Source organism: Trematomus bernacchii, unplaced genomic scaffold, assembly GCF_902827165.1.
Source record: "Trematomus bernacchii unplaced genomic scaffold, fTreBer1.1, whole genome shotgun sequence".
In the NCBI taxonomy this organism is placed as follows: Eukaryota; Metazoa; Chordata; class Actinopteri; order Perciformes; family Nototheniidae; genus Trematomus; species Trematomus bernacchii.
This window is the reverse complement of record NW_022987851.1, coordinates 7,885,297-7,901,273: the sequence shown is the minus strand read 5'-3', so window position 1 is coordinate 7,901,273 and position 15,977 is coordinate 7,885,297. Positions and strand designations below refer to the sequence as shown.

Genomic DNA, 15,977 nt, shown 5'->3' with positions numbered 1-15,977 from the left:
CAAACTGAGCAAGTGGGTCCCTGTTAACCTTGGCCTTACCATGCAGCAACTATTCTGAGTTTTAATATTAATGCAGCTCAGAATGAAGTGGACAGCTGGTGCCGTGTCCACCTTTTGGGTGGATACGGCACCTCAGGGGAAGACTCTTCTGACTGCTAATCTTTTATTAAGTAACACAGTCTGGGCTGTGACATTTACATACTCTCTCACTGAGCCAATTAAGCTCTTGATGTGCTGGTTATTATCACCAGGCCAATAATGGAGATTAGCAAAACCACCTCAGTTATTCACACCGCGGTTCTTATCTTGTCCTCCTCTCAGAAGGTCATCGATTGCCATGATCCTTTTTCACAGTGTGTGAGCAGTCTCACAGCTTTGTCCTGTGTTTTCTTCCAGACCTGCGGGAGATAGTGTTCGTCATCCAGAGTCAGAGCAACTCCTTCCATGTGAGGCAGGCAGAAAGACTGAGAGCAGACTTACTGCAGCAGGCTCACACTCTGAAAGAGGTAAGATTAAAGACACCTTTCACTCAAGCACACATGCTCTTAGTTTGGAATACATTTTAGAAGACATAATGTAGGTAATGACCATCAGTAGCATAAAAAGTAACATCTGAATTAGAGTCGTTTTAACCTGTAACATTTCTTTTTTATATAAAATCCATTCAGGAGAAATAAAACATGATTGCACAACATAGAAAACGGAATGCTTTTCAAGTGTTGGTCATGTGTCAAACTGTTGCTTAATTACTTGATAATGTTTAATGTTTAATGATAGTATGAAGAATTATTCATGGACCCTCCATATGAAAGCTCTTACGTCCGAAATGTAAAAGGGTACTGTGAAATATGCAACACCCTCGGTTCCTTGCTACAGCGGATAATGTGCTTACTTAAAATGCCAGATATTTATAAAATCCAGATATTTGTGCGGCTTTGAAATTCAGATATGCAATTGTTCTTCTAAAAACATCAACCTTCTATATCTGAAGGCATATTTAAAGGATAAGCGATGATTATCCATAAGCATATGTTCATCCAAATTAATATTGTAATTCCTGATTTTAATTCAGATATTCCAAAGAATGCTGCAGGAAAGAAAAACAATGTATTCTCTTGGGAAAATAACTCATTATTTTATGCAATTTGTAAAATATGAGTAAGCACATCAGCATTATGTCAAAGGAAGACAAAGTGCATATTTACAGGTCGAAAGGCCAATTTATTTCTGTTCATTGAATCTCTTCAGAGCAAGATGTAATACATGAGTTATTCCATTTAGTTAAATACTGAATGTAGCATCCCTAATGACATTATAGCAAATTAAATGGAGGAACTGCTCGCTGTGTTTCCTGTAGCAAGAGACCAATTTAGATCTCATATATGAGTTTATGTTTCTGTGGTCTCTGATTTTTTGTTGTTGTCTCAGTGTCTTCCACTGCTGGATGACTCAAAACTTTAATCTGCATTTCACTGACTGTGCCCAACTAAAAAGATATATAAATAATCATAGTGAGTCATTATTTGTCATAATGACACATAGTGCTGTTGTTGTGGTTTTGAACAATACTAAATATGCCACTCCTTTTGAAATATATTGCTCTAAAATAAATGTTATCTTATATTTGAAATCACATAAGTTGAATGTGGCAACAGTTTGAAAGGATTGTTTCATGTTTCCTGTAATGAATTGTGGCATCACTTTGTGCCAGATGATAAGATTTATCATGAGAAGATTCTGTTACACTAATAGGCGTCACATTTCATAAGGAGAGACAGACTTTATGAATAACACATCATGTTGTGTTTGCATTTATGATCTCAGAGATGTCTGGCGTTATAGTATCTGTTGCATGCAATTACACAAACTAAGTCCAGGGAGAGTTTTAATCAGCAACTTCTCAAAGAGGCGGCAGTAAAGACTTGACAGCTTTTCAAAGCGATATAAGAATCAAAATTAGTCATCTTCAGCCTCAGGTATACATCAGCACATAGACCTGCGATACCTCCACCAAGGCTGCATAGTCCTTGAAAAATCAAATCGTTTTAATAGTAGAACAAAAGAAAAAGGGTAATTTAATCTGGATCCAAATCTGTATAAAGGTAAGGATGAAATTGGGAAAAAAACAAAAAGACGACTTCGAACACAATTTTTTACTATTTAATTTCCCCTTCCTAATTCTTATATAGATACCAGCCCTAGTGATAACTGAATTGTGGCTTACTGTTAGTGCTGGATTCCACAGAAGAAAAATCAGGAAAAAACTCTCCTTTTATTAACATTTAGAGTATACTGTAGACACAAATGTAGACTCTGTGATTGATCATAAATATAACCACCCACAACTTTTAAGAAGTAACAACCAGCCATCCACCACTTCCTCCGAGGCACAACACACACAAATCTGCTGTTTAACAGTCAGGGTTTGTGCGATACTGAAGGGAAAAGATTAAAGTCAAATGATACAAGGCATGCTTTTAGTTTGTAGATGTAAAACATTCTTGATGTACAGTATCTTGTTATCTTGATGCTTTGCTTCACACAAAACCCTTTTTAATGTCTCGCAAATATCTTTAAAACAAAAGAAAGAATGGCCAGTATTGTGATCAAAAGATCTGTAATATAAAACTACTTGATTAAAAAGCTTCCTAAATGATTCAGAGCTGACTTGGTTTTGCTAAATATCAGAATGTTAGGCCAGAGCACCTCAGAGACAGAAAATACGTGAATTATCAGTATGTCTGTCTCCGCGCATTTTTCACCCTGAGCATAATGTTTCCATTTTATCCTCCTCTGACTGTGTAATCTGCGGATATCACAAAGCCTCCCACGGACAGGAACTTGTGTATTCTATGTGGCTGCTCACAGCCTATGTTCCTACATGACATTGTGCCTTCTGGGAGGAACTCACATTACATTAACACAGTAGTTTTGTCGTTTTGCCGATGCTCATGTCCACAGAGACATTCAACAGAACGAGATTAAACTCAGAAACCCATAGCGGCAGTAGTGAAATACACCATGTTTCTAATTGCATTCCTATGCATCACTTGAATAATCTTACAATGTATCCATTTAAGGAGCCACTGGGATGAAAATATGTTAACATGGATCCCCTCATTTAGAGACTTGCCCCTCACTGGCATCCCCAAAGTGTAGTTCAGTGACCCCCTTCTTTTCTTACAAGTAACCAAGAAACAGCTCTTATCTGTGGCAGAGTCTGCAGATTGCACACAACACCGCCTCCTCATATTGAGGTCCTCCTTCATCATTGGATTGCCAATAGCTCTTTAAAGTTAAAGCATAATCGTTAAGATTGCATTATAATCTGAAGAAAACATTTCGTTTTTCTCTAAGTTATACTTTTATCTCAACCGTGATGGCGCTAACATCAAGGATTAAGCATCGTAGGTGTCATTACAGCTTTAGTTAAAAGATAAAGCTCATATTAGATGAGAGCTATTATGCTAATAGGACTAGTTAAATATAAAGAGTGTCAGATTCATCCCCTAAATCAAACAGTGCGTGCTGTCATACAGAATGGCTGAGAGGAGACTGTTCACCCTGACTTCCTGCATGATGAGTTGACCATGCAGTAATGAGCCACAGGGTCTCACGCTCTGCTGCTTTGTTTTCATTGCAGTGTGAAACACTGGCTCTCACACACACATACTCTCTGTCGTCACTACAGAGCAGTGTTCTGAAAAACAGTCCTCCTATTTGGATGTGATTATGTGCACTGTCCATGTCCTGAAATATCCGTGCTTGCTTTCAGTGATATTTCCGTTAAGCCAAAGTCAGACTACATAATGTATGCCTGATGAAGCCCATCAGGACGAACTTTGGGGATAGTTCAAATAAGTGATAATAAGAGTGTAATGAGAGCTGATCGGGACCATTATTCGGCTAGACAGAGCCCACACCCATAGGCAACAAATCAATCCAGGTTTATTTTCATTCATCAAAGTATGTGAACATGTGAAAACACTAATTCTCGTTGCTGTTTTGGTGAACTTTACACCATTTTGCTGTGAGTTCAAGCAGTGCAGATATCTCAAAGTGCAGTACCATACAGTGATAATGAAATATATTGAAATACAAATTAAAACACCGGCCTCAATTGCAATATTAGCTTTAACAGAGTGTGTGTGAATTGTATGGGCTAAAACATCCAAATACTAGTACAGTCCTTTGTCAATGCTGATGAACCAGTTCTAAATCACGCCTGTCCCATTCTGTGTACTTTGTTGGAGGAATACAGAAATCACTGTATCTTTCTTTATGCTGGTTTTTTTGTGTGCAGAAACCACCGGTGGTATTGCTTCTTCATAGTTTATCAGATCACGAGGGAGATTGGAGTATCCTTCCTCTGCTGCCCAAGTAAGTATGCCTGCACTCTCAGGATCGAATGAGAATGTTGATTTAAGGGTTCAAAATGTGACAAAAATGTCAGAAACTTTGTGTCTGAGTTCAGTTGAGATTTAGGAAGTTATATTTAGGTTTTTAGGACATTTTGAACCACGTTTTAGGGCTACAGATTGCTGGGAAGCTATTATCTACACAATAACTGTGATTGATTGCCTCACATTATAATAAAAACATTCCTAATGTCTCTATAACTGCAACAATAACCCTATTACTGCAGTCATTTGGTGGCCTGAGCAGCATGATAATGACATTAGTTCCAGTCATCTACATGTGTGGGCCTTCTAAAAATCCAATATATGTTCAATAATGGTTGTGGGAAGCTGTGAAATAACATGTGTGTTTTTTTCCTCCATCATAAAGATGTAGGACATAGATCACCAAAAGCATCCCAAATCATTACAGAGCCGCCCTCTCTGAAAGAAGTCTGTGTGCTTGTGATGTTTTGTTGCCTCTCTCCCCTCGAGGGAAACTGTGTGGCTGCCTTGATCTGACTGGGTCAGAAGCTGCAGTTAGAAACTACCTCACAATGGACTGAAATGAAAACAAAAAAACAATGTTCAGTAGAGTTTGTGTGTGCATGGCAATGTTACGTTTATTTCTGGTTCATTATTTAACTCTAGTTTTGATTTCTTTTGTCTCAGCTTATCGAACTCCTTCGGGAAAAACTCCTCCTGGATTGTATTTCTTGAGGAGGAAACAAATGTAAAGACGACTAAGCTGGTTGAAGTCCTTTCAAAATTTGACAAGAATAAAGTAAGTATTACATATTCCCTCTAAACCCCCTTTCCTGTCTCTTTCTGTCTGTGTTGCTCTGTCTCTCTATGCCAATTTCATCAGCGAGACCAAAGCTCCAGCTTAGTTGATCATTGGTTCAATCCTGACAGTATCAGTTTAGCTCCTGCACTGAGCTCTGCCAGCTCACTTTGTAACCTGTCAGACATGTCACTCCTGTCTCTGCTGTAGACCTCCTTTAAGCTCAGTGTCCCCACTCATGAAATTATTTGTGTATATGGGTTGAGTAGGTTGAATATAAATAGTGTATTAGATAAATGCTGCCATTCAGAAAATTGTACACTGTGGGTCTAATGAAAGATCTTTACTAAACCAATCTTAGCAAAAGCTTTCTCCATCCAGTTTTTTTTAAATAACCAAAAATGGCACATGTTAGAGAATGTGGCTTTTTTCTGTTGCCATTTGTACTTAAGCCATAGTTGTAATTCATTATTATCCTCACACTCATCCTGTGGAGAAAAAGGTCAGATGTTAGATGAATCTATTGGCAACCACGTCAGTGTGTTGAATAAAAAATGTGGTTAGCAGAATGACTACATGAGCGCCTGTAACTTCATTACAATACATATACATTTAAAGCAATTTTGGGAAGTAGGCTTACTTGAGAAGATTGACAACACAAGACGTGTGTCCCATCTTCATATCAAACTGCAATAAGAAAAATCCCATGTTGTGTTTTTTCTCTATAAGATTGTTTTTACCCCAGATGCATCAACAATTATGAAAAGAGTCTAGATCTTTGTTCTGTCAAGAAATCTCATTATCTTCCCAGCCAGTGACAAACGTGGTTCCTACAAATACTTCCAAAGGTTTTCTGGCATTGTTAAAAGTTTCAAATTAACTCAATATGTTAAAGGTACAAGAATAAAATGACAAAGTGTAACATCTTACAGGAAAGACGGGTTACCTGCACTCATGCTGACATCCTGTCCCTCACTTCTTATTTATCAGGAGTGGTTTCTCGGTAAGCCGCTGTATGACAAGGAGTCGACTATCATTCATCACTACGCGTTTGCAGAGAATCCCTCCATCTTTAAATATCCCGACTTTGTTGCTGCTTGGGCCTTAAGCACCCCCCTTGTTGTTCGGTGAGTACGGGCAGTAAATCAGTTTCGTTATGTTATCATTGCAGTAATATTTTCTGTGGAGTTTTGTATTTATGTCATACTGTATATCAACCATAAATCTGTGATTTGTTATTTGTTATTTTAGGCTCGCTGACAAAGTGAGAAATGAACCACTTAAATCTGACTTCACCATTGACCTGAAGCATGAGGTGAGATAACATGCACTTTACACGGTCATAGACCTGTTGTGTCTGCTGGAGTGAAGATGAGACTGCTGGTTTTTAGCCATATTCTCACAAATGTCTCCTTTCTCACACTTGAGCCAGTGCCAACCTACTATAATTTATTTACACAAAAAGAGCAAGGCATGAAATCCATCTAACCTTGAAGTGAAATCTCATTACTTTGGAGAATTGTCATGGTGCAGCATTGAGGTTCTTATTTTTATCACTGAAATTCAGTCGGGTAGGCACCTAGGGATTTCGTAGAGTAAACACAGCGCTGGACTTATCAGGCTCAGTCGGTAAAAGGTTGTTCAGGAAGAGATGGCATGATCTCAGTCCCAAGATCCAATTACAATACCGTATATTCTTTATATGTATGCTTTTTAAAGGATGCTGAGTTTTCAAATGGAATCAATGGACATATTATAAAATTGTGCTTTTGCAGATTAATGGGACTTGAAACAACACAATGCACATCACAAACATGCAACTGCAACCTCAGTACATAATAAGATGACTTGCATGTTGTCAAATACAGACAAATATGGCATGCCTCCTCAATGTCATTCCAGTTCACTGTCAGTAGATTAGCTGCAGGCTGTACATCGGCAAAACATCAGTTTTTAGTTTCTGTAGTTCCTATTCTGTGAGACTGTTCCTTATTCAGACAGCACTGATGCCACTGTCTTCATTACATATACTTTTACTGTACTGCTGCGTCGTCCCCTGTAGAATAGTTAAACTATATCCTAGATTTTACTTTGTTCTTCATCACTGTGATATTCAACAGCTCTCAAATTCTCCCTTTTGGTCTGTCTTTTGAAAGCTATCTTAAATGTTACATTTGATGTGAGAGCAAAATTGTTGTTTACTATAAAAGAAGAGTGAAGCATTCCACGTGTCTTCGGTACATTTTTATAATAAAGGATTAATTTCTATTATATTGCATCTTGTCTTCAGCTTTAACATTTGAAAAAAACCATCTTTGTTTATTACAGGTTGCCTTGTATATCTGGGACAATGGCAACGGTCCACATCTCACTGGCGTTCCTGAGCTGTGCACGGAGCCGGAGGGCTCTCCCCAGACCCAGCACTGCGCCACGTCTCTGAGCACCGCGCCTCCTCTGTGTGTGAGTACAGGCTCTGTGTGCACATCAATTAGGTTGTCCTCAATTCCCTGGAAATGGTAAAAGAACAAAATTAAACGACATAAAACCGAGGGCACTTCACTGTGATATGCTGGCGGTTCTCTGATGATGTACGATATTCTGCCTTTTTGTGCCCACGGCAACATGGAAACAGCACCAATATTTCACAGCGCAGCCTTCAACGTAACTGCCTTTATTCTCCATTCAGTAGAACATTGTGCATTAACCTAAAAAGACAGGAAGTTTGCTTATTAAATTAGATTTAGTAATCCACCAAAAATGACATACACCTCCGTTGCTTAGCAACATCCGTTTGTGTCCTCTCATTTTCTAGAGTTACGACCTCATTTTTTTTTTTTCCATCATAATGTGGTCAAGGGTATCCATCTCCAATTCTGACTGATGTCTTATTCTAACATTAAAAGTATTTAAAACACATTTTTGGCTTGCCTTCTGGCTTCATCCTTTCATTGTCTTGTCCAAGCAAATGGAAATTCACATGCAAATCTGCGATGTAAGCTGATGACTAATTAACTCTAAAATTCTTCTTCTCCTTTATCCTCTTCATCTCTTTTGTTGGCCCTTGTTCACACATACTGTAGTCATCAGATTTGTGTTACATGAGCAAATGTTAAGTGGTGAAAGCATAAGCGTCTAAGGGATCATTTATTCCTGCGAATAAGCTGGTCGTGTTGTCTCTTTGTAGAAATATAATTTTTTTAGCAGAAGTGTTATTTAAATGAAACAACCAATAGCGATACTGACAGAAACTGGTGCTGCACTGCACTTTAATTAGTCGTTGAATAGGATGGTCTTTTTAAGTGCATTAGAAACGTTATTACAGAAATAGCAATGATCTTTAGAAATTGATCTTATGTGTAGGTTCTTTCAAACTATATAATACAGAGAAAAGATATAACAGTGAGTTGCATGTGCAAAAAAAAAGTCTAGGGTCAGGCCGTTTCTTACTGTAGAATGATGATAATAATAATAATTGGCAGTATCTTGAGGCCGTACTTGATGTTGCGTTGAATCTGAGTGGGAGCCAGCTAGTGAAAATATATCATTATTGGCCCACACAGTAAGTAAGGTCGATACTTACAGTGTCATGTAGAAAAAAATGTAAGTCTACTTTAATCAAGATTGCCAGTGCACTTGCGTTTATCGCAAAAAATGTTCCATGTTATAGGATATTATAATTCTGACCTTGTTGGAGTGTTGAATCACAAAAATGTTCTTTCCACATGGTATGTGATATATTGTTAGTATATTGTTTGCTGAGAGAACATGTGGTTTGTCAGCTGAGAAGACGTGACCATTCTTCAGGTGGCAATTGCAAGCACCCTGGAATAATCAATAACTTTATGAGAGCTTTGTTGACAGTTGGTGAAGCGAGTCGAATTTGGGATGTCAGATATTTTCAACCCTGCCCTCTTTCACAATTTAACAATCCGATGCTCTTCATATGGGATTCAAGCCACTTACTGGATGTGCATTATGTGGTCAAAAGACTGATTCATGTTTGTTGTAATCCAATTAGTTATAACAAGATTATATTAACGTACATTTAAATCACTATATATAAAACTGCATTCATGTAACCAGACCAAAGGGCAATATTTGAGCTGCCAGCGGAGAAACATTAAGGTCACAAGTTTAATAAGTATTCAGGGAGGTATTTGGATCACACACAACAAGATTGGACATAAAGTAATCTGCTATTGTTTTAAACATTCACAAGACAAATAGCCAAGTAGGGGCCACTTCAGCATAAGTGTCAAGAGCTTCTAGAGGCAGATTCAAGGAGGCAAAGTACACAATCATCACAACATGTGCTTTTTTGTTGATAAAAAGAGAAGTAAAGCTCATAATATAAATGCATTATCGCCTTCTTAAGGTTGTTGGGGTCTTGTATCAACAAAGCATTGCCTTTCTATGTGACAATTATGTAAAAAAAGAAAGAAAAGAAGACAGACTGGGTTAATGACTATCTGGTGAATATAGCAGAGCATGGAATCCGCTAAAGAGCCAGATATTTCCACAAAAAAAAGAAAAAGGAACTTAAGAGAGTGAATATTGGACTCCAGATAAAAGCTAATGGTGCTCTGTAGCTACTCCATGTGTAAGTAAGCTATTGCTTCCAAACAGTAGATAATGACAAAAGTGAAAATAGTCATTAGCTGCAGATTTGTGTACATTATCATTTAAACTTTCAGATTACTTTTCTATGCTCGAGCTTTATCAGAGGTTTACTTCACATCATGTCTACAAATGTTCTTGGAGATGTGATGGTTTGTGCAGCAGCTGATGACATCTTTAATGTAGCACACATTTTTAATGCATTTTGTCTGAGAATTGAGTGTGTCTTTGTGTGAGTGTTTGAGCTTTTATTAAGAAATAAGTATTGCAGGCTCTTCCATGTTTGACTGTAAGTAATAAGGAAGGGATCAGAGATGTTACATTTTCAGTTTTATAATCCCTTTCATTTAATCATATTTATCATATTTCCCATGTTGCTCCTCTTTTCATCTCCAAGGCTATTACATTTCACACCTATTTCAGCATAAAGTCTTGAATTTATTACATTAGCTGCAGTTGTATCAGCTGTTTGTCTTTTGTTTCAGAGGGAGAGCTGAAGAGAATCAGACAGCCAAATGACCTCAGACCATTTACGGAAAAATCCAATTCTAATTTCCCTTTGAAGATATCAACTCAGTCTCCCACTGATACTTTGACACTTATTATTGCCTAAAAAATTGCCTAAAAAAACAATTTGGCCGACTATAAAATAGATACTGTCTTGATCATATGTGATGTAGAGTATGTGTGATGTTCATGTGAGGAATCTCTCTGATTTGTGTCTCCTATTCTCATCAAAGGGGGAGCCTGTAAATAAAGAAGATATATTTGTTGCTGTGAAAACGTGTAGGAAGTTTCACAGTGAAAGAGGTAAGTCACACTCCCGTGCTCACAAAATCTGCCAAAGATACACAATTTACCTTTAAATGGCTCATGCTTTTGACCTGTTGTTTCACTTAATGGATTCGCTTCACCTGTGACACCATAATTAAGCTTTAATTATTATACGATTACATCTGAAAGGATTTGAAAGTAGGCCTATTTAGTCTAAACCTTGAAGTTCATAATTGCATGCACTTCTCGACGCTGGAAAATCATCCGACAATCCTGCAGATGTTTAAAAAACCTACTACTTCTGTTAAGCTGTTTATTTGCCAGCTCTGATGGTGTCACGGCCTGGCTCTTGGCCATAACAAAAGCGTGGAAAGGACAAGATATAAGAAAATATATTTATTACAATAACCCAACGTTAACACAAAAGCTACCCCTATGTGATGTGTTAATCAGTAAGATCAGTAGTGTAGATGTGGGTGTGGTGCGAGGTGTTTGAATGCCAAAACTAATGTAAAGGTAAAACAGAAGCATAAACGAAGTAGCTGCTCTCCCAAAACAGGTCCTCAGCGGAGAGAGCGATCGAGACTCTGGCTCAGGCCTTTTACTCCTCCGGTACCGGCAGCCAGGTGTCCTCAATCAACGCTGACAGAGACAAAGGGAGAACATTAAAGGGCCATACACACACAACAGGAGATAGTAAAGCAGGGGTCGTCCCAATGGCAATAACCTATCTACATTGAATCTTCTTATAACCTGATAAAAATGTAGCAGGTTCAGTCGATACATCAAATTGCGGATTCCTTTCAGAGGGAACAGAAAAATGGTGCACTACATTCAAAGAGTGGCGCTCAAAAGTAATTGCACAAATTACCCTAATTACCATTTCATCTGGCAAGCTGCCATTATCCGTTTCAAATGCAGACAAGATGGAAATGGGTATTTGATTTCTATTTCAACCTTAGATCAATAAGAAATGGAAATGCAACAGCCTAAAAGGCATTAAATGTCTCTATCACAAAGTGTTAAGGCTATTTTAAACTTCAGTAATGATTATATGAAGTAATACAAAAACAATGATACCACACTGATTCGAGGCCGTGGAAACATGCAGTCACTTAGGCATAAAATACAGTTCATGTAAAATAAGGTCAACAATCTGATATGGTCCCAGAGATATCTCCTTTTTCTTTTCATGGTAGTTCACAGAATGTATATTACTGAGGCAATATGAAAGATTCAACTTTTATAACTAAGTTTAATTATTGGTTACCTTAATACGGCAACAAAAAATAACTAGGAAACAGAGGTTTCCCATTATTACTTCACTAACATTTTCACTAAAGTAACAAGTACAGTACATGTACCCATCTCTTTTTTTTAATATTTCTTTTAACAATACATTTTTTGTACATGAGTGTTGTACGGCATAGCGTTTACTTTACCAGTATTCTGATATTTAGCTAAAGTTATGTTTTCTTTTTTACTAATGTTTCACCATGCGTAGGTTGTGTTTTCTAAGATGTGTAGGATGCATTTTGTATGTTTTTTAAACCACACCTATTGATTGGGACAGCCAGGGTTGGGTTGTAACGGAATACATGTAACGGCATTACGTAATCAGAATACAAAAATCAAGTAACTGTATTCAGCTTGCGTTACATTTGAAAAACGAGTAATCTGATTATAGTTACTTTCGTAAACCTGAAGTGAATACATTTTGGAATACTTGGAATTGGAATTATTGGTGGAAAATAAATCTGCCGGTAATATTCATTACCGGCAGATCTGTCTGCACGGCGCTGCATGTAGCATTTCTTTATTGTCGAAATGATGACATTTCATAATGGGATCAAATCAAAGTGAATGGCCTGCTGCTGCTGAATGCATGGGGCAAGTGACTGGAAAACGTTTTAAAAGTTATTACATCGTTTCAGATAATAATAATAATAAATAATAATGATAATTCATTCTATTTAGAGACGCCTTTCAAAGCACCCAAGGACACCTTACAATTCATAAAATATTCTAAGGAAAGATGTTTTTTATGTGGGGTGCAAATGAGAGGGAGCTGTCCAGAATGACACCAAGATGTCGTGTTTGAGTTGTGCTCTTGATAAGCCAATAAAACAGTAAAATATGTGTCTCCTGTACACCAAAATATGTGTCTCCTGTACACCAAAACATACCCATCTGTTATGGAAAAAGAAAGTATTCCAAAAGTATTCTAAAAGTAATCTGAATACATTACTTTTTTAAGACACGTAACTGTAACTGTATTCGGATTACTTTCAGAGCCATGTATTCAGTATTCAGTAACTAATTACATTTACAAAGTAACCCTCCCAATCCTGGGGACAGCAGACACTCAGCATCTGCATGAGATTCTTTCATTTGAAGCTTGGTTTTCATTTATTTAAATGCACTTATATTAAAAAGCATTATGATAGTTGGAGCTGGACTTACTGAGCCTTGAGCGGCAGGTAAGGTCAGCCAACTCAACTTTTCAGTTTGATTCTGTCATTGCCACTCTAATTCACTTTTGTTGATTTATGAGAGATGAACACAGCCTGGAGCTGCTGCTGCAGATCTCTGGTTCTTCTTTCTTTCCCAGCCCGCATACACTCTCTGCTCGACATCCCAGAAACTCATCACAAAACCTGCAGCACTCATCAGTCAGATCCCAATCAAATCTATGGGAAATCTCGACTAAAGAAGAAAAAAACGGCTAGTCTTCTTGGGCTTTCTGTTGATTGAAATTCCTCAAATGACAAACTGAATCATTGTCCTGCAAATAATGACTCGTTCTGACATTTCATCTTAATTATCTTAAACATTAAAAGAGGTTAAAGGATTAAAGAACCACAATTGTTGCCTATTTTCAAACTTAAAGGTGGGGTAGATAGGTTTGAGAAACCGGCTTGAGATACACTTTTTGTTATATTCCATGGAATGCTCTTAACGTCAAGTGCTTTGACAAAAAAATCCATGAAAAAATGTAATCTGTGGAAGCCGTAAAACTGTAAAAAGTACGACCAATCATTTTAGCCGGCCCGGCTAAAATAACTGGATGGCCTACCTGCCTGTCAGACTTCCATCTGGGCACAAACTTATCTCCTGCCCTCATTGGTCATGTGCGCGTTCGTGTGTGTTGGAGGAGGGGCTCTGTAAGGAAGTGGCAGATTTTTTCCGGCTGTGTATTTTCAAATTCTAGCGCACTCGAGCTGGTTTCTCCAAAATTACCTACCCCACCTTTAAATCTTATGATTTATGTCTTTAGAACCCTTGCAAATATAATATTTCTTTTTTTAAAACAGACCAAAACATAAGAGAAACCATATATTGCAATACATATGAAATGCTTATTTGTTCAGGGGAGTGAACACAGTACAGAACCAAAGGTATGTTTGTTGTGAAACTTTGTGAACAGTGAACACTATTGATTTGTGTCTCTGTTGCTCTAGTTCCAGTGATAAAGAAGACCTGGGAAAAGGATGCCTTCTTTTTAGAGTACTACAGTGACCATGCTGACCCAGCCATACCAACCATTAATTTAGGAGTTCCAAACACAGAAAGAGGTAAGTGCCACTTTTATTTAGTTTAAATAAAGAAAAGATCAAGGCGTTGTCGGAATATCTTTGTATCATCCTAGAATTGAATCCATTAATGATTTAAAATGTTGCCAGCACTATTTTATTCAATCTGGATAAATGTTGTCATATTCCATACCTAGCAACAGACTCAGCCAACCTCTTTATGCATGCTATGATGTTCTCCCACACATAACATACTGCCTAACAAGCTGGTTATGAGCAAGCCAGACAACTCTGAAACTAAATCAGGTATTTCACAAACAGACACTTGCCTGAAACGCCAATAACTTTCATATTTTTGTTATTTTGTTTTGTTGCACACAAAGGCAAGAAATCAATGCAACAGAGCCCAAACATTTAATTTCATAACAATATTGCAGGTTATTTAATTTGTTGTCTTGCACAAGATATTCACTAACAACAACAAGGTTAACTTTTTGAAGCGCAACTCAACTTTTATAGTCATCCTGCCAAAAGCAATCAACAAAAATGTAATGTTATTTAACTCAACAATTCTTATGGCTGCAGACAAATAGTCAAACAGCAAGTGAACCTCTATCTAATTTCCATCTAGCTCACACAACAAAGGTGTCCAGACAAAAGTACAGTTCATTTAATTTGTATATGATTTTCCCACACTTTCCAGATGATTGCCTCATCTTTATAGTTTAACAGGGGCTTGAACCTCCCACAATGAGTCAGTATATTATTGGAAAGGATGGCAGTGGTAGGAAAGCCAGAGCAACTACCAGTGGTCTGTGTCCTGGAACATGTTTCCTGTTGAGTGAAGAGCGTCACCTAACCTTTAAACATAAACTGAAGAGATCTCTAAAGCTAAGCAAACCTTATGTCACCACGGTTACATACTCATTGTTTTTAAATATCTGCTCTTTTTGTTATATACTTTTGTAATGTACTATATTGTGTTGTATCATATTGTGTGGTTATGTGCTTTACTGTACTGCTTGCTGAGGCATTATATCGATACCACTATGCAAACACATGCCCATGGACTACAGATATAAATTAGGTCATTAGCTAACCCTGGCATATTTACATTGAGGTGGAAACTGAATGTTGATTAATGTGCACTGTCCCTGGTAAATAAATAAATATGCTAAACTCCTTCAGCCTCAACAACACAAACAGGCCTTGGATAATGCTGCAGGGTCAGCTGAGCTACATAGAAAAATACAATGTGTATTACTAAAGTGGAGATTTTACCCAATTATGTTGAGATTCCTTAACTGTATGATACCGAGATATTTTTGAAACTATTGCATGATTATTTTATTTGTTGTTTTCAGAATAATTCCGAGGTGATAAATGTGTCAGGGCCTTCTGTTTGTTTTGGATGTGAGGAGCTTATCGCCAACTGAGAGATATAAACGGCACATTTACTCACATCGAGATTGGCCAACATCCCCTGCTGATTTCAACAGACTGTAGAACTGTCAGTATTCGATGATGTGCTTGCTTGAGATATTATTTTCCCTAAGATTTGGTGAAAATCTGTCATTTTCATACATTTGCTAGAGTAACTGCTGGGTCCATCTTTACTAACGTCGTAGCTAGGCCAAGTGCAATTTTATGAAAAAGTAGTGGTCAATTTGTAAGACTAGTAATGTTTCAACTAATTTCTATGCTTTCTTGGCACAAATAAGATGATTGATTGATACACGTCCTATTTTCAAATATGAATCAACAGCAAGCAGTTAAACTTAGCTAGCATAATGACAGAGAACAGCTGGCCTGTCAAGGTAATACAATCTGCCTAAGACCTGTCAAGCTCACTGGTTTTATGGGGGGTTAATG

The 15,977-nt window shown here is 37.5% G+C and overlaps 1 protein-coding gene across 1 annotated transcript in view; it reads left to right on the top strand.

Annotated features, from left to right (window-relative positions):
• Window positions 1–15,977, top strand: part of b3glcta (beta 3-glucosyltransferase a) — a 54,396-nt gene that overhangs the window by 29,283 nt on the left and 9,136 nt on the right. The window contains exons 4-11 of the mRNA XM_034113200.1: window positions 397–506; window positions 4,304–4,380; window positions 5,070–5,181; window positions 6,172–6,308; window positions 6,433–6,496; window positions 7,510–7,641; window positions 10,539–10,608; window positions 14,034–14,147. Of these exons, the coding sequence (XP_033969091.1) occupies window positions 397–506; window positions 4,304–4,380; window positions 5,070–5,181; window positions 6,172–6,308; window positions 6,433–6,496; window positions 7,510–7,641; window positions 10,539–10,608; window positions 14,034–14,147 (816 nt within the window). The remainder of the gene's footprint in view (window positions 1–396; window positions 507–4,303; window positions 4,381–5,069; window positions 5,182–6,171; window positions 6,309–6,432; window positions 6,497–7,509; window positions 7,642–10,538; window positions 10,609–14,033; window positions 14,148–15,977) is intronic.